At 34.8% G+C, this 21,281-nt stretch overlaps 1 protein-coding gene across 1 annotated transcript in view; it reads right to left on the reverse strand.

Moving 5' to 3' along the window:
* Window positions 1–856: 856 nt before the first annotated feature.
* The window catches only part of LOC113498811, a 59,720-nt gene continuing 39,295 nt past the window's right edge, over window positions 857–21,281 (reverse strand). Inside the window, exons 4-9 of the mRNA XM_026878952.1 lie at window positions 8,865–8,963; window positions 6,378–6,476; window positions 3,895–4,018; window positions 3,405–3,492; window positions 1,988–2,086; window positions 857–1,804 (exon numbers count right to left, since the gene is read on the reverse strand). Of these exons, the coding sequence (XP_026734753.1) occupies window positions 1,478–1,804; window positions 1,988–2,086; window positions 3,405–3,492; window positions 3,895–4,018; window positions 6,378–6,476; window positions 8,865–8,963 (836 nt within the window). The 3' untranslated portion in view covers window positions 857–1,477. The remainder of the gene's footprint in view (window positions 1,805–1,987; window positions 2,087–3,404; window positions 3,493–3,894; window positions 4,019–6,377; window positions 6,477–8,864; window positions 8,964–21,281) is intronic.

The following is a 21,281-nucleotide window of genomic DNA, read 5'->3' on the forward strand; positions in this document are numbered from 1 at the left end:
GCTAATTATCAATTAACTCGAAAATGAAGTAATCGGTTTATATAAATGTAATTTACAATTTATTCTAGTATTTACAGAGATTAAAAGTATTTGGCCATTAATATACTACATTAAGAGTATTCGAGCGAGAATAATTTTTAATATTGATAATTGTAAGATTCATATTAATAAACGGTACTGTATCAACATATTTCAAATGGAATCTGTGGTTAGTATTCATATAGCCTTTGCAAGCACTGAACTTGTTTCAACGATACAGTAAATTAAGCGAAACATTTTGTCAAAGTTTTAACTCACTCATAAATAAATAAATAAATATTCCACAACTTTCACACAACGCCATCTAGTCTCAAACTAAGCAGAGCTTGTATTATGAGTACTAGGCGACTGATAAACATACTTATATATTTCTAAATACATACATAATATAGATAAATTACACCCAGACACAGAACAAATGATCGTGCTCATCACACAAACATTTGTCCTGGGTGGGAATCGAACCCACGACCTACGGTACAGCAGTCAGGGTCACTAACCACTAGACCAATAGGCCAGTCAAACTCATAAAAAAAGTAATCATATTTAAAAGAAGATAGAGGAGAATTAAATTAAAGCAGCGCTATCAGTGACGTTATACTAGTAAACAATTCAAGTAGACGTTATTAATATCAATCTTATCTAAAATTAATAATGTTTGCTTAGGACAAGAGCGTAGATACGAAGGACGTAGTTGACAGGGCCAAATTATTCGTAGTTCGTGAACAAAATCAATATTATTTATAAACCAAACGAGCTTCATAACATTGTTCTTTTGGAAAATATTAAAATTTAAGAGGTAACGAAGTAAATAAATTAGAATGAATAGTAACAAACAATCAAACAAGTCCTGGAGATAATTGAATACATGAGCCAGAAAATGAATTTATAGTCAATGAAATAAGTAATCTTGATACTTATAATAGCACCACACGTCTAAGATTTGTGCATAATGCACTTTTACATCTACAAGTATGTATACGTATAGATATGACGAAGAGAAGAAGAAGACTAAACTACTGGAAATATAGAAAGTTATACAGTAAACTTATTCTAATAATGTATCAATTAATTGGTACTTCTCAATTTCACACCAAAAGTTCTTCGAGAACATTTCGAGAACAAAACTTATTTAATGAGAATGTCGAGTTAAAGCTTTCATACAATCCAAAAAAAGAAACAAATACATCAAAACTTCAAAAGACAAATTTGAACTTAAATTGAATTTATCAACTCCATCTCAAGGAATTTATATTTAGACTGGAAAAACTCCCAACGATGTTATATCGAAAAAATATTAGATAAGTACCTCTTAACATTTGTTTTAGATTCAAAATACATTTTGATATCATCTGATCAGACATTTAGACCATGATTGTCACTAATACATTTTTGGTCCTTTATACCAGAGACATTCAAAGTCTTTTAATCACTTAAATTAGACGTTAGTAATAGTAAGCCGTCTTGGACTTCTCGGTCTATGCAAGTTTGACCCTGACCCTCTCACATGGACCTGAACTGATCCTGGCGGCATATCCACTGCTGAATGTAGACTCGCAGCTCTCGAAGCTCTTGGAGACGGTCCTACTCTGAGATCTACTGCGCTGTGTAAGCTGGCTGCTCTCGATGATCTGGGTGTGGTGTGGTTGATGTCTGATGGGGTTATGAGGGCAGGGAGGTCGGCTGCTGAGCGCGAGCGTCGCGGAGGACTCTCGGGGATGAGCGCCATACCGCCCATTCCCATGCTACTTACGAAGACCGAGTTCTAGAAAGTTTTAGTGCAAATCGCATTAGCTTTTGATCGATGGGGATGGCAGTGCTAATAGTGACAAAATCATAAATTTTAAAATTTTTGTTCAGTAACTGTAGAACGTATTTTAGTTCTGTTAGATACAATACCACATTGATAAGAAAGTGTTTTGTTTCTGGTAATTTTAAAGGTCCTTACCTGCCGCGGTCTATGGGACAGGTACCCGCATGGTTGATAAGATGGGAATGATGCCCCGCAGTCGTATGACACACAGCCGCGTGACAGTGACGCTCGGTGCTGTACAAAGCAGTGTCACATTAACTAGACAGGTCATAACAAGTCTTAGAGGGTAGGTGCGAGTGGCATGTTCCTCGTGTTTTGTTTCTATAGTTTTAATATGTTCTTCAGTTTGGGATGAACTGAATTCTCTTTTTGAAGTTCATGTTTGTGTTTCTTGAACATTGATTGAAGTTTGTTTATTTCGCCAGAAGTAAACAGGGATGAGGTTTTTCGTGAATGTAAGTATTTACTTATTTCTGTGATCTGTTTATATGGAACATGAATATTTTTGACGGTGTTGTGTGTTTGTGCACAATGCAAGTCGAGGAATTTTATCATCATAATGCAAAAAGCATCGGAACAATATCAAAAATTTGAAAATTCAGTTCATCGTCTTCATCATCTTAAGATAATTAATTATGAATAGTGATCATCTAAATGGTTCAGGATTGCGTGTTGACTAATTAAGAGCAAGAAATACCTTACAATATCATTACAATTTAGGCATTCACTTTCTGCAGTTTGCTGTAATAAAAAAACATTTGGGATATACCTTTTTGTCACGATTGTCATTTTTTTAAGTGCTCGACAAACCTTTTTGTTGTTCATATAGGTTTTCCTTATCTATTGTGGAAAAGGCTATTGTTGTCCAACGGTTGGGTATAGTATTCTATTTTAGGCACCATTCACATAATTTCATAGAATTTATTTCTGTTCTTGCTTTCGGATAAACTGGTATTTCTTTTACAAATATATTTGTATTGATGTTGTTATCCATATTAACGTAATAGTGAGAATTATTTAATAGAAATGTCTAACCAAGGTATTGTATATTCTGAGGTTAATTTGGGTAATGTAAAATTGCTTTGATTTAAAAGAGCAACTACAACCCTGATTTTTTTACATTACTCCCGCACAGCTTATTCTATAAAAATCCCCCAAAGTTACTATTGGGTACAATACTATTGAACTACAAACTGTGTTCTAGAAGCTGAAGTTACTGGACCAGTAATGGATATACAGATTTAATTAGCACATCTAAATGAAATGTTGTGGCACTCATAAAAACTACAATACATATCTGAGTCCAGTAAAGCAATCTATCTGATCACTTTGAGATAAACCAAGGATGCAGCGAAAAGTCCATTATCTAAGTATATACATACATTCTCTCAATTTTATTTTAGTATGTTTTGTATTTTAAACTAACAATTTTTTTTTATTTTGATTGAGAAAATATGTTTTAATACCTGTTTGTACCCATATTTACAAAATAACGTAGGTATCTACAACTGTACTGAAACCAGGAAGAAGATTAGATTTGTAGTGGACTCACATGAGGAGGAATGGTAACGGAGTTCTCAGCTAGCGCGCAGCTCTGCCGGTGTTGCTGCTGGAACTTCGGCTGATATGGCTCCAGCATTCTAGGGAAAACCATTGGTTTGTAGTAAATTATATTAAACCATCGCCTTTGTAGTAAATTATATACGGAGATAAAGCGTCAGAGTTTAACTTGTATGATCCATACTTTTTACAAGGCGTGATGAAGTTGATATGACTGCAACGATAAGTACCTACTTAATTTGAATTAATTGTCGTTTTAAAGTATCAAATTTAACTTTGTCAAATGTACCTATTTTTGTTGATATTATTATCTTTTTCTTTTATCCTAAAGTATATTTCTCAAAGTCCAATTAGTGTAGCATTATATTGCACTAGTCCTATACTCTATAATTTATCGAGAAAAAGTGACGATTTTAATTATTTCTAGAATTGTGATCTTATCCCTAAAGTGCAATGAAATGAAACAAAATATTACTACGTACAGTTTATAGACGCACCTGATCTTGCCCCAACGATTGAAGAACAGTGCTATTGCTGCCACCCAGAGGAGCAGGACGAAGGCTACTATGAGGGCCTCTTCTGCCCTTACCACGACGCCACTGCCATCTGTTGATAAAATTTAGTAATTACTGTTTTTCTTAACTTTTGAGTCACTAATGAAACAAGTGAAGGGTTAACATTTTTAGGGCTCTAAGTGTGTATGTGTGTGGCGCCTAGTCTACCGCTCGCATTTTCTAAAATATGTTGAGGACCAAAGGCAAAGAAGCCAGTTTTTAGATAAAGTACATTAAAAAACTAAGTTTGAAAATTGTCGTAAAACCCTCGTAAAAAGTACGACAAAATGGTTGTGGAATCATTAAAGAAACTTCTAATTGCCGGCTTAGTCGCGAAGAATATCAGTAATAGTGTTAAAGCTACGTCTTGTTATAGTATTAAATCTGTAAATATCTAGCTTGGTGAACTTAAGGCGCACTGGCCTCAATATGATTATCAAATATTCAAAACCAGATTCAACTTTATCGATGGTCGGTCGCCACAAATGGGGTATAAAAGAAAATTGCTTTTTGACCAGACGTTTATTTTTATAGGAACAAATACTATTTATATTATTTGACTACTTTTTCTCTTTAATAAGGTGTTTTTTTGCCAATATACTTCCCATCTTCCCGTACTAGGCTGATATGAGCACTGGATTACACTTGCTGAATGCGGATAACTTTATCCACAAAAGTGATATTTAAAACCGTTTTGAAAATACGTTAAAATACACAGATTAGTTAAAATCTACATTTATATTCCTATTTGAATAACAAAGCACAATACATCCATTGATTGTCTTCCTTCAAACTGGTAGAACGACTAACCTTGAATTCCCTTTTGTGAATGTAAACAATCTACAAACAACTGACGAACTTCGAAACTGGGGGTCTACCACTACCAAAGCAATACTATCGTAGCGGTGTAAGCGGGATAGCGATATACGATGTAGAGCGGCATCTCTCTCACACATCTGGAGTAATATTACTTTGAATGTTGGTGGTAGACCTCTTGGATGCAAAGCACTAGCTATTGTGTTCCAATCAATTCCATCTCCCTTTGTTGCTTGAAATATTCATTGTCTTAAAGTTGTAGAGTTTTTGGAGACGATTTGATGCAAAGATTGTCTTCTTGTATTCTTACAAGTGAAAATATGAATTGAAGTTTGTCTTGAAGTCTATAATGGACTATGCGTTCTTGCTTTATTCAAACGAAAGACTTAAGTATGAAAGGTTTTTTCAAAGAATTTTTGCCATCCAGTTTTCCCTCATGAAATCGACATCGCACTATATATGTAGAAGGCAGATAACTTTGTAAGCCCACTCGGTATTGATTCGATTTATATCTACAACCAGTAAACTGACAGGCCGACGTCTGCAGTTAACCTAGAAAATATACTATTAGCTGGAGTCGGGTTCTAACCGAATATGCTTCAGTGAGACGGAATTTTGCTATTTATGAAGGCAACAATATGGAAAACTGTTCAACTTTGTTGGAGTATTTGTATTTAACTTTGTAGGAATGTTTTTATTTTTATCTTAATGTGACAGGCAAGGCATATGAAGAGTCGATTGAGTCGACGTTTTAGATTGACATTTTAGAACAAATTGGATGAAACTGACAGTGACTGGATTGTTCCAAATTGCCATTTGGTGACAGAGGAGAATGAGCTCGTAAAATGAGAGGCATGGGCCTTATAATGTAGAGTATCTTGGAATGAGATGTACTAAAATATAAGCGTTATAATCCTATTTACTTTACCCTTGTTACAATATTATACATAATGGAAATTAGCTTTATCACTTTCAAGTGATAATATTCGTCTGAAGTGGAGGTTTGTAAAAAAAATTTAGCGACACAGTCAGTGAACTTTTGACCGTGGCTAGTGCAATCAAGCTTAATTACACAACTACATGCGAATAAGTCCTGACTAATACTAATTTAGACGTGAATAAAAACTATCCAGACACACTAAACACAAATTACTTTAACTTGACAAGCACTCGTTTAATTTTGTAATCCGTTTGGTCTGAAGACTTGGGTGCCTAAACTAATGTCCAAGCGTGAGTACCGTTATGTAGTAATTTTAATCATGTCCCGAAAAGCCTTGAATTTCTGATCTGAAATAGTCTGTTCTGTTTTGACACAGGCTCTGAAAAGAGCATTTTACAAAGAATCTGGTTACGAACCACAATTAACCGGTATTTTTGGAACGTTTTGCTTATCTTAGCATACAAACTAATTAATCGATTCAAAAATTCTCAAGCCGTTTCTATACTTGTAAGTAGCGTAGGCATCAGGTTTGAAGCTACCCAAAACATACCACAAAATTGAGATGCAAAAATTCAGCCGAAACGACAAACAAACAAGAAAAGTGAGTGTATAAAAACGTGGGAACAAGAATAATTTGCAGTTCTGAACCACTTACCGATGTCAGCTAGGGAAGCGTTGACACGTGACGTTGAGGACGGAGGGTGCAGGCGTAGCACCACCTCGGCTGGCGGCCCGCCAGTCGCACCACTCCATTCTGTACCAGAAATAAAATGCATTAGGTTTCGAGTTTTTATCATTATGACATGGTGCTAATATTTGGTGAGATTAAGGTGTATCTAAAGTTGACATGTGCCTGTAACTTGACTATTTAATAGGCAATACGGATAGTTTGAATGTACTGTTGGGTTTTAAACTGCAATATGGTTTCTCATAATGCTTTTTAGAAGATGTCGGACATCTGCTACATTAAAAAAGGGACTTGATGCTTGAATTTCTAAAAAGGCGTCGGATTTATGACACTGGGGTTCCAAACACATAATGCTTATGAAAAACAAATTGGTTTGTCCAACTTTATTTTTAGTCTTAAGATGGCAACAGAAATACAAAATCTGAGAAAAGTTAACGTCTTAACTATCCCGACACACAGTCTGGAAATCTCTATCTCATGTTTTTTGGGTACAAAACCCCAACAAAATACTAGAAGCTTAAGTTCCTCAAAAACAACATCAAAATATTATAAACGCTCACAAACCCAGCACACAAAAATACCTGAAAATGTTACAAACAAATACATTTCGCGAATGTCCAATGCACTCACGTTTTTAAAACAATTTATCGCCGACAAGTTTCCAAACACTAATCCGGAATCTATGTAGTGTGTGGCATGCATCGCACATAAACAGGGCTTGCAGTGGCCATAAATTTATCGTTATTTACGACTTGAATGCCTTTGGAAACTAAACTATAAAAGCTTAGTCAGAAATGTAAGTTATTTTATAATGGAAACATAATTTGTAACAAGTGAAAAAAACACATCCTGTATTGTAAATAGGTTAAAGAATGGAAAAATATAGTCCCACATCAAATTTATGGTAGTACTTACGGTTACTGAACTTCGGGGTTTATAATTTTTTGGCAACAAAAAAAGCATCATCTGTGAAAATTTCAACTGCCTAGCTATAGAGTTTTATGGGATATAGCCTGGTCACAGACGGACGTATAGACATCGGATACTCAGTAATAGGGTTCTGTTTTTACACTATTGCACGAAAATATGCAAATGAGGTGATGATGAAAAGACCGTGCTTATGTTAAGAGGTTTTCATCTAATCGGAAGAAAATTCTGCCATTAAAAAATCATTCCTGTATCACGGAGAGTGACAAATATTGTCATCATTTACTCATTTCAAATATTCACTCATGTTTTCTCACACACGAAGTAAATTTATCGGAACAGTTATGTCATCCTGTCACTTGTTTGTTTCACTGGACTAGCCTGTAGACGTCGAGAACAGTGATCATTGGCGTAGTAACTTACCCCACTCGACTTGCCGTGCAGTGGAAATTTGAAATGTAGGTGTCTTTGGATGTGGTCAATTTATGTTTGGAGATATACGAATCGCCATGAAATGGCTGTGGAGACAGCCATAGTGAGTTATTAAATAGTGACTACAAGCAATTACGTACGTATCTTACACATGACGTACAATTTTAACTAAGGATATTTTGCTTTAGATTTTTACGTAAGTCTTAAGGTTTGTTAGTATTTTTATTAACTTGTGACAATATAAAATTGTACTATGACGTGTTTTAACAAAGGCAAGGTCAACAATTAATAATGTGTTTGTTTCTCACGTTTCTTCGAAACGACTAAACCAATTTTAATAAAGTTTGGTATGGAGTTAGGGGCTGAATTACAAGAAAGGCTACGTCCTACGATCATTTTTTCCCGCATTCGTCGAGAGGTGGGTAATCTGTTTGTAACTAAAAGATAGTCAAATATCGCTTATAGGAGCAAAAACTTTATCCACGAATATTGGTCCATGTGTACTTCCAAACAGAGGATGAAAGTTTTGTAGTCTCACATTTGTTTTAATATATTATAGCCATTCTTACACTTCCAAAAGTCATCGGTTTCCATGTGGCATTGAAAGCTTGAATTTGATAATCTAACCGAGATCAAAATATTTTGTACGAGTACTAGCTTATATACTTACTAGCTGACCCGTCAAACGTTGTTCTGCCTTATAGGCATTTCTAGTTTCTAGATAATTTCTAGAGTCGACAAAAAGTGATACCACATTATAAAAAAATTAAAACTTAACATTTCGTCCAAAAAAAATCTTTTTTTAGTGTTAGCAACCCTTAACACTTAGGGGTATGAAAAATAGATGTTAGTCGATACTCGGACCTACTGAATACGCATTTAAAATTTGGTAAAAATCGGTTAAGCCGTTTTAGAGGAGTACGGTAACTAACATCGTGACACGGGAATTTTATATATCTAACCGAGATCAAAATATTTTGTACAAGTACTAGCTTATAGTAATATAATCTAAGTGCAAATTAAAGCAGGTTGTATGAGGTGATGAAATGTGTTGGTGCTGGTGTTATTCTAATCATCAACTAATAATAGCTTTACCGCTCTCACCGGCGGAGATTCGCGACGAATGCGGCGGACTCTTCCTCGTTGTCGCCTTGTCTTGAAGCTCTGGTGCTTCAGTTATAGATGTTATAGGGTCTGAAACAATTGATAGATTCGTTTTTAGTTTTTGAAGTTTGAAATAGTGGTATACTTAAATATGTATACAACGGTTAGCAAATGCGTATTTTTTGGGATCGCTCAACTATCTTCGGATCGCCCGACTGGTTTCATGGTGTTGGGCGAGTACACCACCGCGCTTTTGATTAAGGACTCCGGTTAGGTCACTCGGACCTAACCGGAGTCCCAATAAATAAGTGGGAGAAAACCGTTATTAAAGAAATGATTCGTGTAATATTGGTATGTTAACAGTATTAAGGTTCGGAAACCTTGGTTATTTTTCAATTATTGCTAGGTAGACTTATCTACAGTTTCTTTGAGCATATAAGTGGTCCGATCATGATCAGACTGTTCCAAGTGCCGATTATTTTGGCAACGATACAGAATTTCGTCTGTAGCAATAGTCAAATAAGAGTTAAACAGCTAATGGCGCCAGGACAGAACTAAATGAAACCTCTTTTTAATTATGAGTTCGCACACTGTTTGAACAATATACGTATTAATTCAAATCTAACTCCTATTTACAAATACATTATGTATTAACACCCAATTTGTTAAATAGGGCTAACATGTTAATTGTTTCTTGAAATGCTAATTATTCTCGAAACTTTGTCAGTCGGTTGAGATCAACAAATTACATAGTATAATCTTACTTAAGTTAAGCAAAGTTTGTGCTTGTTGCTAACTACTTGAATTTAAGAACCACAGATGAGCAGTTAGCACTTCCATTTACGAAAAGACAATATTATAAGCGCAAACTGTAAGTTAGGATTTTTGTTACTCTTTCACGCAAAAACCACTGAACAGATTTAGACAAAACTTTTCACATAGGTAGATAGTTTATAACCTGAATTATCAATTAGTAGCGGGCGGGCCCGAGAGCAACTGCTAGTTTTATTTTAGTATAGTTCCTTGTTCGGTCTTCTTCTGCGATCAATGGTTTTTACTTCAAGTGACGGCTGTGATTTGTTGATTTCATTATTAATGTTACCTTAATTAATAAGCTTATTTGAATGTTAAGCTTTTTTTTGTAATCTATACTTTATACTTATACTAATATATAAAGCTGAAAAGTTTGTTTGTTTGTATGTTTGAACGCGCTAATCTCAGGAACTACGGGTTCAAATTGAAAAATTATTTTTGTGTTGAATAGACCATTTATCGAGGAAGGCTTTAGGCTATAAACCATAACGCTGCGACTCATAGGAGCGAAGATACAATTGAAAATGTGAAAAAAAAAACAGGGCAGGTATACAACATAACATATATCTTCTACCCACGGGGACGAAGTCGCGGGCAACAGCTAGTTTGTATATATATGATACTCCAACACGTGCATCATATTTCGACAAACCTAAATATCGGTTACTGTTAAAAGTCAATTGACAAGCAATTTGCTATCAATCACTTGTTTTTCGGAATTTGATGTTTCGTTAGAAACAATAAAGTTAAGTGCCTGCCTCAGTAAAGGGAATGGAATTCAGTGCAAAACTGTTATTTTTTTATTCTTTGCGTTTTAACCTTAACGTTAATTCTACTCTAAACTCTTGAAGGGACTTTTTATACAAACATATAAAATAAATAAATTATTATACATAATATTCGTTATTAATCAAAAATAAATTTAAAACAACATTAAAGACTACTTTAATAATGTTTTAAATTTATTTTTGATTTTTAAACAAAAAAAAACACTAACATTATTTAGGCTTTTTTAAGTACCCAAACCAATAAAACGGCGACGAGGACGGCCTCGAATGAGATGACGCGACGAACTGGATGCGTACCACAGACAGTGGATGGCCACAAAAGCAATAGACCGGACAGAGTGGAAGAATCTAAGGGAGGCCTTTGCCCTGCAATGGGAAAGTAAGTAACAGCTGAAAAAAAAACCAATGTAGAAAATATTATGACTTAACTATCTATCAGTGCACATGAACGAGATGTGTCTGTCTCAAATAAGTCATAACTATAATTCCATCTCTAAACTACCACAGCATGAAACTGACACCAATGGCCTAGGCATAAATACATTAATAGCCTAAAGCGGTCGCAATGCGACATGAAACTGTATCCCAAGTCCTTTGTATACGTAGTCAGATTGTTATTAAACTAGTCGATATGTGTTTGAAAGGTACACTGATAGAGGCAAATAACTGATTATTTTTGAACGACGAAGTGAACGAGCATGCAGGTTTTAATTCAAGCGAAATGGGTCCAATGGGATGAAATAAGCACGCTTTTCTTAGTATGGGTAATTTTATTTTTCCTAACAACTATCGGTTGTGTCAAGTCGTTTATTTATTTATCACGAAAACGTAGGACTTTTTTATAACAAAATGTAAACATTGTTTTCAGGTTCTATTGATCTAAAACCTTTTACTAGAAAATGTTTTTGTAATCCTGAATATGAAGCATCTATCAAAAAGTTCCAAACAAGAGTCCTACAAAAATAATTCCGATCAAGTAATTTTCAACGAATGTTGGAGTCGACTGTATTGAACGGAATCCTGTATTAAATCAAATCATTATACTAAATAGAAACCTTTTAAATTGAAACATAAGTAATCACTTTACTTCCAATATACATAGTCAGAAGGCCAACACCAGCTCTTAGCTACTTTTGCGTTTATAGAAGAGAGACAGCACTACGCGCAGTGCTACGCCATCTCGCATCTATTGCTACGCGCAATAGCCTTATAAGTATACAAACTATACTTTTGATAAAACCTTTATGGTACCACAAAGCGATGCATATTTCCCCGGAGTGTCGTAGCAGGTTGTAAGCGGTTAAAGGTTTATTCCGAGGTTGTGGTCAAATCCCTTTATGTTCCGCAATCACTAATCTGCTTGGATATCATTGGGGGAATATAGCGTTTATTTTTGTATTTTTTTACTATAGCTATGTCCGAATCCTGTTTAACGTAACTTGCAAACATAAAGTGACAATTGTATAGTTAGTGTATGTTATGTTGCAAACTGTGTTCTGTAGTAAAATAGCTGAAGCTAGCTAGCTTACTAAGCTACGCTTGACACGGTCGGTCCATGGATTGGTGATCATCTGTGTCATAACGAGTTCCTTCGTATTTCGTGGGTTCCATATATCTTTCACAGTGGTTACGAATAGTCAGAAGCCAGAAAGTCTGACAACCAATTTAAGGGATTACGTGTTGCATAGGTAACTGGGTTGAATGGAGGAGGTTGAATAGGCAGTCGCTCTTTGTGAAATACTGCTAAATAGCAGTACCTCTGTTAGACTGGAAGCTCACCCCAACATACTTGGGAAAAGGCTAGGATGATGATGATTATGATATTATGTGTGATCGTTGGCGATGATGTCTTCGACTAATTATCAGCGTCTTTATCAATAGATTTGTTTCTATTTCTCTTACTAATGACCAATCAAGAGTCATATGTAACCTTCTGAAGTTGCGATATATTTATTTTCAGACCAGTTATCACATACGCGAAGATTTATAGGAAGCTTGAACATTATCGATAATAGGCTTCCAAGACGAAGATACAGCCTGATTTATGTCCTCAGTGCGATTTATGAGGCGTTATTAATTTACCTTTTTATTTATTTTAAGCTTAGATCAAGGAAAAGTTTTTGTTATTTATTTATTTTTCGGTAAAGTTTCGGAAGATCATCCTTGCTCTACAATTATTTTATTGGGGGTCGGCGAAACATGCCTTCTTCTTAAATACGAGTACCTTTCTATCAGATGTCATCTCACAAGAAACACTATTTGCAGCCATATTCTCTTTTTCGCACACAATTTAAAGATACCTAAGAATATATATAATTAAATGCAAAAATATCAGGGTTATTCTCCTTTCACAGTTTAATTAAAGTACTCTTAGTAATTATCGTAATACCTACATCAGTTAATGAAAATTCATATTATTATAATTATTTATTCATTATTATCACGTCATTAAAGAAGTTTTGAAATATTGTATCATAAAGCCGCCGATCAAATTCACGAAAAAAATTAGTAATGTCTAATGAACGTCACCGCAGTGCCCGAGCCAAATCGAGTAAAAAAAACGACATGGCAAATGGCAAATTTATTATTAAGTCATTTGGTGAGACATTATTTATTATTCTAGGAAAATCTAAATATAATAGCAAGAATTAAACGAAAAGAACAAAAAGAAAAAGAAAATTTTCAAATCATCAGGCAATTATGGGTCGAAGACATGACATTAGACGTCAGACACAAAATAATTTGAATTTCTCATACATTATTTAATTACGAAGGTCATCGAACTTTGGTGTAAGGACATGGGTATTAGAACCATGTCTAGTTAATGGTACTGTGGTCGTTTAGGGCTGTGCCGCCATATCGATTGACCCTAGGTCACCCTCAGAATCGAATTGCCTTGGAATACTGACTAGGCTGTTTGTCTGAGCGTTGCGCTAAGCGTTTATTGAGAACCATTATTATTCCAATTTACGTCATTTGTCTCGTAATTGTTTTTTAAGTGATAGGACACTTTGTACGTCAAATATGAAAGATATATGTTAAACTAGCTGTTGCCTGCGACTTCGTCCGCGTGGTTAGAAGATATAAGTTATAATTTATACCTGCATTCTATCTATCTTGTAGGATTCAGTCAGCATTTGCAATGTAAGCGCAAAAATGTGTTTTTTTACGACCTCACATTAGAAACCTCAAAAATTGTAGCATATGTGTTATTCTGATGTATAAGCTATATTGTGGTAAAGTTTCATTCAAATCCATTCAGTAGTTTTAACGTGAAAGAGTAACAAACATCCATACACCCATACTTACAATCTTTCGCCTTTATAACAGTAGTAGGAAGTAGGATATTGTAATATCGATAAAAATTTGTTTTTAATGTCAGATTCAACAATAGTTATTCACTTTACACAGATATTACCTTAAATATCTGTAATTACTAAACAACTTAAGGACTATAATGACGAGTTAAACAGTCAGCAAAACCATTCAACGATTCCCGCAGTTAGGATTAAAATATGTAATTCTGTCGCACATACATTCTAGTCACAAGACACCCATAATATTATGAATATAAAGCGGTCGCGTGTCAACGGCATAACAAATACGCCTAGTGCGTATATTTTCTTACACAGCTGTAAGTAGCATTGCGGTTAATGGTTTACCGAAACACTGAAATGATTTCAGATACATTAAACAAAAATATCAGACGAAAAAGGTTTTATTTAAAGTCTTCTTTTGTAAAAGTTACTTGCATACGTACTTTAGCTGATGGCGATGGTCGTTTTTGACGATTTCAAAGATTTGATTCATCAATTAGTCTTAATGAAATTTAACACAAGAAGAACAATTATTGTAGATCCTTCAGAATATGTTTTAAATCAGTTAACCCGCTAATCACGGTTAAGTAACGTTGGCACGGATATAAATTTAATAGATAGCCATTATCTTTTGAGTTTTTTGTCTTCATTCTCTTTGTACGTAACCTTTGGTGCCGTGAATCTACGCTGCACTTAACCTATTTTTTTACAAAAAAATAGTCATAGATTTAGTTGCCGAATAAGACAGTTATAATTTAGCTCATACTTATTAATTTAGATGATCAAGTGTTTAGTTGACGAACCTTCCTGACTCTGTAGCTTATATTTACCAGTCTAACGCACGCATCCTACATTAAAAAAGTAGATAGGCGCTAGTCCTCTCTCAAATCGTTATGTGGTGAGGTTTTCTTTATATTTCCTTTTTGGGTTTTCACAGACCGTTACGAGCGAGGGTCCTTGTGGACAGATAAAAAGCGTCGGTTGCCTCTAGACATTTTTTTCAGTGAGCCTTAAATGCCTCTTAGTGAAAACTCGACATTGACAGTAAATTGTTAAGCCTTAAAAACTTTTGACGGCTTCAAGACCTAATCCCTTGTTTTAAAACTTGAACGAGAGGTATAAGTACTTTAAGTATTTATTAAAAAGATTTTGACTTGGTGGGTCTGTAAATTTAAGTTGTAAATTAATATCAATGTATTGTACTCGTAAATGTGAACTGACCATGTTTTTATTTGACTAAATCATTATTGCCGATAAAGAAATATTGTCCAAATATGAAAAAAATATTAATTCTCAAGAAAATTACGATGAGCCTTCAAAAGGAAATGCTTTAGCTTTAATTATCCAATCTATAAAGGATCACACATCGGCTTTTTGTCGCGTATTCCTTCGAAAATATTACATCATGAACCTAGTACAATATCCTAAAATAACTCAACCTGGGTAGCAACAAAATCTAGTAGTAGAGGTAGTGAAAATAATCGCCTATTTAAGTGGTGTTTTATCAGTAACATTTATCGGAGCGTGCCTTGATGTAATAAATACTTTTATAACATTTTTAACGAGGATTTACCAAAACTTTTGTAGCGTCGAGGTCTTGAAAAGTTTTATATTTTTTTCCTATTGAGTAATTTTATTTTACTTTTGTCGAATACTCTATTTAATTATTTACTCCTGTGTAAGGCTGTATCTTTTTGATAATATTTAAATAGGCTCTATTGTTTTTAAAGGCTGTTTTCTTGTTAATTTTTTGCCTCGGGGTAATATGCTCACTTAGTGTAAACGATTTTGGTTGCTATGGCAACGAAACGATAAGGTCTTTTTATAATATCGTACTACTGAAGGGATCAGCAGGTACTTGGTGGTGGGCTCCCCTGGTCATATGTAGGCTCCAATTTCACTATTTTGCGTAGGGTCAGGTTTATGGAATGTAGAGAAGTGGCACTCTGGATTTTTTGACACTTTAAAACGATGACAATCAAGCTGAGAATAAACAAATTACTAAATAGATGCCTTAAACATAGGTTTAAATAAAGCTAGTTCAGATGGTCCCAACATCAACTTTCTCGTGTTATATTACGTGTAACTCTGAATAGATTTCTTTTTTACGATTGTTATTAGTTTAACAACTGCCACGCCATTGAATTCATTTCTTATGTCATCCCAAGATCGTTTTTGTACCCTTTTTACTGCTTTTGATTTATTCAATTTTTTATTGGTTGTCACTGTTTATGCTAGTACTGGAGCTGCAATCATTTGTGTTGGGCTTTTGGTAAAAGGAAACATTTTAGTATGAAATGATGAAGAAGTCAGATTGGATGTTGGTACAGTAGTATTAAGGGACTTCCCATTACTTTTATAAGTCCATCTACTTCTTTTCGTATGGTTGATTAACAACGTGATAGCAGACTTTGAACCGACGTTAGAGGCGTCTGACGTAGCTTTACGTAAAACTCAGGTGTATAACCAGTGCACCTCATTTTCATACTCACAACATGTTCCTTCATTTTTCTTAGTGATAATTATTTTTGTAATATTCGCATGACTTCTAGAGACGTTAATGTGAGAGAGAATTTAAATCTGCGATCTTTGAATATGATGACATGTTACATGTTACTTATAACACTAGAATTACACTCCTAAATCAATATAGTTATTAGCTCTATTGACAGCAGATCAAAAGATCGTGTTAATAACAGTGATTCGATAAGATTGCCTCTTGTTCTGTATCTTCCAATATCTGACATATTCTAGCAATCGAACGTATATAGTGATCGGGTACTAACGCAATTTAGATCAAAGAGATTTGGATGATAATGACAAACTTAATTCGATGTGTGGGTCTTAATAGCTTCACGAGGGTTTGCAGTGAAATGGTGTTGTTACTAGTTTTGTTTGTCTGTTTAGGAGTTTAAAATAGATGTTACTTTTTTTAAGTTCTTTTTCTCAGAATAACGTAGGTAAAATTCTTCTTTTTAATAATATTTGTGTAAAAGTGGAAACTGACATTTCTTTCTGTCTAACGGGAACAAGTCGATCGAGGTGGTAGAGACAAAATGCTCAATGATCTTCACACACAGATAGACAGCCTCAGTAATAAGGTCCCATCTTTACCCTTTGGGTATGAAAGCCTGGAAACAAAACTTGTATATCTGTCGGATTAAAAATAAAAATCCGTCACTGACACCCAAACGTATGAACGCACTTATAGCAGGTATTTCAAAAGTAGGTACAGACAGCACGTTAGCAAAAATTCCCTCCAGATTTAAGCTCTCAGATGCACATTAGAAACTGTTATTAAAACAAAAGATTATTCCAACCACTTCAATAACGTTAAGAGTTTTCGAAAAGTAATTACATGACCACATATCGCAGTAATTGGGTTACATTACCCCCATATTCTGCGGGACGTGAGCATGCGATACTAATTACAACCAAAGTTCTAATGCTCCGCATAATTTGCCGTCTCGCTTGCATGCATTATTGCATGGCTGAAAATTAGCATCGCATGGCTAAAGATTATATTTTGATGAGTGCTTCCGGCTGATAATTATGGGGTTTGTATACTTAAGTAGGGGAACACCGTGACTTGTTATTTCATGGTGCTTGTTTGTGGCTATGTAAAGGAATACATTCTATTACACATTAATAGATGATATTATGTTTCAGGTATTTTTAAATTATCGCAATTGTAGGCCAATTGCTCAGTACTTGATGAGATAAAAACTGTTGCTTTTTAGATTTCCGTAACGGAGAGTAAGAATCTGCAGTTGGTCACCATCGGTATCTGTATCTCATAAACCATGAAAGTTACTATAATAGCTAGGCATTATGTATTGTACAGAAGAAAATGTGATGCACTTTCGGGGGTTAAAAAGTGATATTTTACTATTGTTTCTTATTCTCACAACATAACTCCTTACAATAAAATCACCCAACCGAATGTACATTATTATGTCTTACACTATACATACATTTTGCGATAGAAATATATCAATAACCCTCCTTCAAGCACTACCGGGTGAAACAAACCCATATGTGACACCCCTGTCAGACTTTATCTATTACTTACACCTACGCTAACAACACACTGAGCTAAATTAATGAAAATACAACGAATTAATTCATTATCATTCATTCAATAAACAAAACTGCTAATTGGCTTCCATTCCGTAGCCAAACCGTCGAGAATGAATTAACTTAAAATATTTTCATCGTACGAAATTAATTAATTTAATTACGTAATGTTTGCTGTTACTCTGGGGAAAAATAAATAAGTATGCTTTTTTTAAACGACTCCCGCAGTAAATAATATTTGTGTCGCGGGGGTTTTCACAAATATACATACAAGTCAGGCGCACAACGACACTCAGACTAAGAACAAGCATTCGTGGGTCAAACAAATGCTTCTCTTACGCGGGGATCGAACTCGCGACACGATGCGCACAGTGGGTTTGGCGAGGTGACCTCAACCACTCGGCTATCCGTGCAGGTACATATGCGGGTGTGGATGACACAATCAGATGTTTTTTTCTTAAAAAAAGATAATTACGATATGTAAGACGATTTTTTATTATTATTTTGTAAAGAAGCAAAATCTTTACTTTGCTTTTTAGCCTCTATTGAACACACTTAACATCGTATACCGTCGTATATCGTCAACTGTCATCGCCGACAAATATCCACACACACACAATAGGTACCTGTTAACGATAGCTGCACTGCACCAATACCCAACCTTGTTAAAGAAAAACTTAACAAAGTCTTGGCAATGCACCCAACATTCAAGAACTTACATATATCACTTTGTAAATAGGTGTCTAGGTAATCAAACCTATTTAGTGCGAGCACTGGACTTGCAGAAATGTATCAAAGGTTTAGTGCCAAACTGTCTGGCAATAAAAAGCATGCTTAGACATAAGCTTGGCTTGTAGCTCAGGGCGAGCAGTGCCAAATGCCAGTTGCATTGCCAATTGCCTTACATTCGTTCTAATTGTTTCATGTTTTAGCACATACACATAACTCTGCTTTGAGGTTTTAGATGTTTTAAATCTTTTTCAAATGAAACCGTATAATTAGTCACTAGTCAATAGATCACTTTTTATCAGCTTTTTAACATTTTAACCGGTAAATTTTGTGTATAATTATACAATAAAACTTAATTAATTACTTAATGTTCGTTTTTGAAGTTCATTGATTGCGGATATTTAATTTTCGGAATATATTTAGCTACAAAAAAAATCTTGATTTGTTTCAGCAATGCGATTGATTTTTCACCAGTATTCTTATTAAAGCGTAGTCTTCTAAATAGCTAATTTCTTACCGTCCATTTCTTAGCAGTCTACATTTATACATTTATTCTATCTTCTAAATTTTTTACATTGTAAGATTTTCATCAGCGGTATTGATAGTTAAGAAAAAATCAATTTTGTATTAAATATCACCTTTCAGCATAATCAGTTTTTAGCACCTAGTTTTCTTTAATTTCCTTTTGATACAATTTTAAATTTCCAATTCTATTTACAGACTGCTAAGGTTGCTTATGACCTGCACACAGTAAATCAAAAGTTGGCGTGAATACGCGTGACTAAGTTGCTATTGATTTTTAATTACATTTCATGAGGCAGGCATTTATTGAGTAATGCGCGAACTCCTTGTAATTTTGTTATGCCTCTTTACTCTTATACCGAGTGGATGAAATATTATATATTTCCACGAAATTATTGAGGTTATTACTTCGGCACGAGTAATTTGACTAACACTGATATAATAATATTACCAGTCTATAAATATTGGAATTTCGGGCAAAGATCTTCCTACTTCCTATTTAGAGATTGGTTGATATGATCCAACTTAAAACTACTTCATCTTTTTATCGTCAGAATTAGAAATGTTTTACTTAACTATCTGTTAATCGGATTGAATACTAAAATCAAGAAATACTTTATTATTGCTAAATTATTTTGCCCTATTTTTAAAACCAACGTTAAATAAATGAAAAAATCTTTCTCCAAAAGTGGCATCAAAATTTGTAACCTAAGAAACACGTGATTTTTTACCGAAATATGGAATCCCCTAAAGACTAACTAGCAAAAGAAAGTTGAAGCTTGGAGGTCAAAGTTCAAAACTTTGGACATTATGATAAGTACGAGGCTCACAGAAAAATCCGGTCAGGTGCGAGTTTGACTGGTGACACTGAGGGCTTCGTACAAATAGGCAAAAAGTAGACAAATAAACCTTAAATTATTTATTACCCACCAACACGTATCTATATTCCATCCTTTCGACGTGGGAGAAGATCGCGATGTGAAAAGAGCATATCTGGGACGACCAACAGGTAGACGCCCAGGTATCGCTGGAGTGATACAGTTGAGGCGGATCTTCGGGCGCTTCATGCCGATGACTGGCGAGAAGTGGCGAAGGATCGGGTAAGGTGGCGTTCTCTCGTATCAGAGGCCAAGACACAATTTGGGTCGCTGAGCCAACAGAGTAAGTAAGTAAGTAACACGTATCTACATATCTGTAACAATCGTTGCATCACTTCTATCAATTTTTTTGTATGTTTTGTAGAAATCGATAGAGAGGTTTGGGAGAGAAAGGGGAGGACTTTTCCCAGTAGTGGGATCTAAAATAGTGGGGTCTAAAACAGGCTATTTAAAGAAATGTTGTTACAATGGCATCACCTGTGAAAATTTTACCTGTCCAGTCGCGGTTCATGAGATCCTGGTGACAGACAGACATATAGACAGTCGTACCCTCGGTAATAGTGTTCCGTTTTTCCCTTTGCGTAAGGGACCCCAAAAGAGGCCGAAGAGGCTTTTTTCATGACCTGTATTTCTTGTACTTTATGGAAGTTAACTTCTATGTGAAAAAATGGTTTGTAAGATTATGGCTTATTTTAAAACATCACGTAGTATAATGTTCCTAATTCTCTGAGGTGGAAGCATCGTCCTATAAAGTTTTTGAAGTCACGCACAGGCCACAGCTGTACCTATGTGATAGTTATTTCTTTTCTTAGTTAAAGGACCTAATAAGTCTTTTTTAAAGATACTTCTTAAAAATAGTTTTCTTTGCTGGCAATACAATGTATTTTTGATTAATAACAATGGCACACGAGCAATCGGTACAGTATTAATTTTGATAAACTGGTTGTAATTTATTAAATTATATAGTATCTCATTTCAGAACCTAAACTTTGATGTAGTCTTTACAAGGTGTGTACTCGTTCTTATGTACTGACCTTCGAATCACTAAAACCAGAAATGTCTTTGCACCATTCTGATCTATGAAAAAAAATTGACGACGTTTGTTTTTTTTTAATACGATATTTCCGCTCTTCCCAACAAATTTTCAGTTTGGTGTCTATCAGACTTTTGAATATCTGCGTTAGTTGTTTTATGCAGATTTTTCCAATTAGTCTCAAATCCTGAAATTGCATCCATTTTGACGAAAAAACAGCATCTCTCGAGATAGCTCTACATTTCATCTCA

This window comes from Trichoplusia ni, chromosome 11, assembly GCF_003590095.1.
Source record: "Trichoplusia ni isolate ovarian cell line Hi5 chromosome 11, tn1, whole genome shotgun sequence".
NCBI classification, from domain to species: Eukaryota; Metazoa; Arthropoda; class Insecta; order Lepidoptera; family Noctuidae; genus Trichoplusia; species Trichoplusia ni.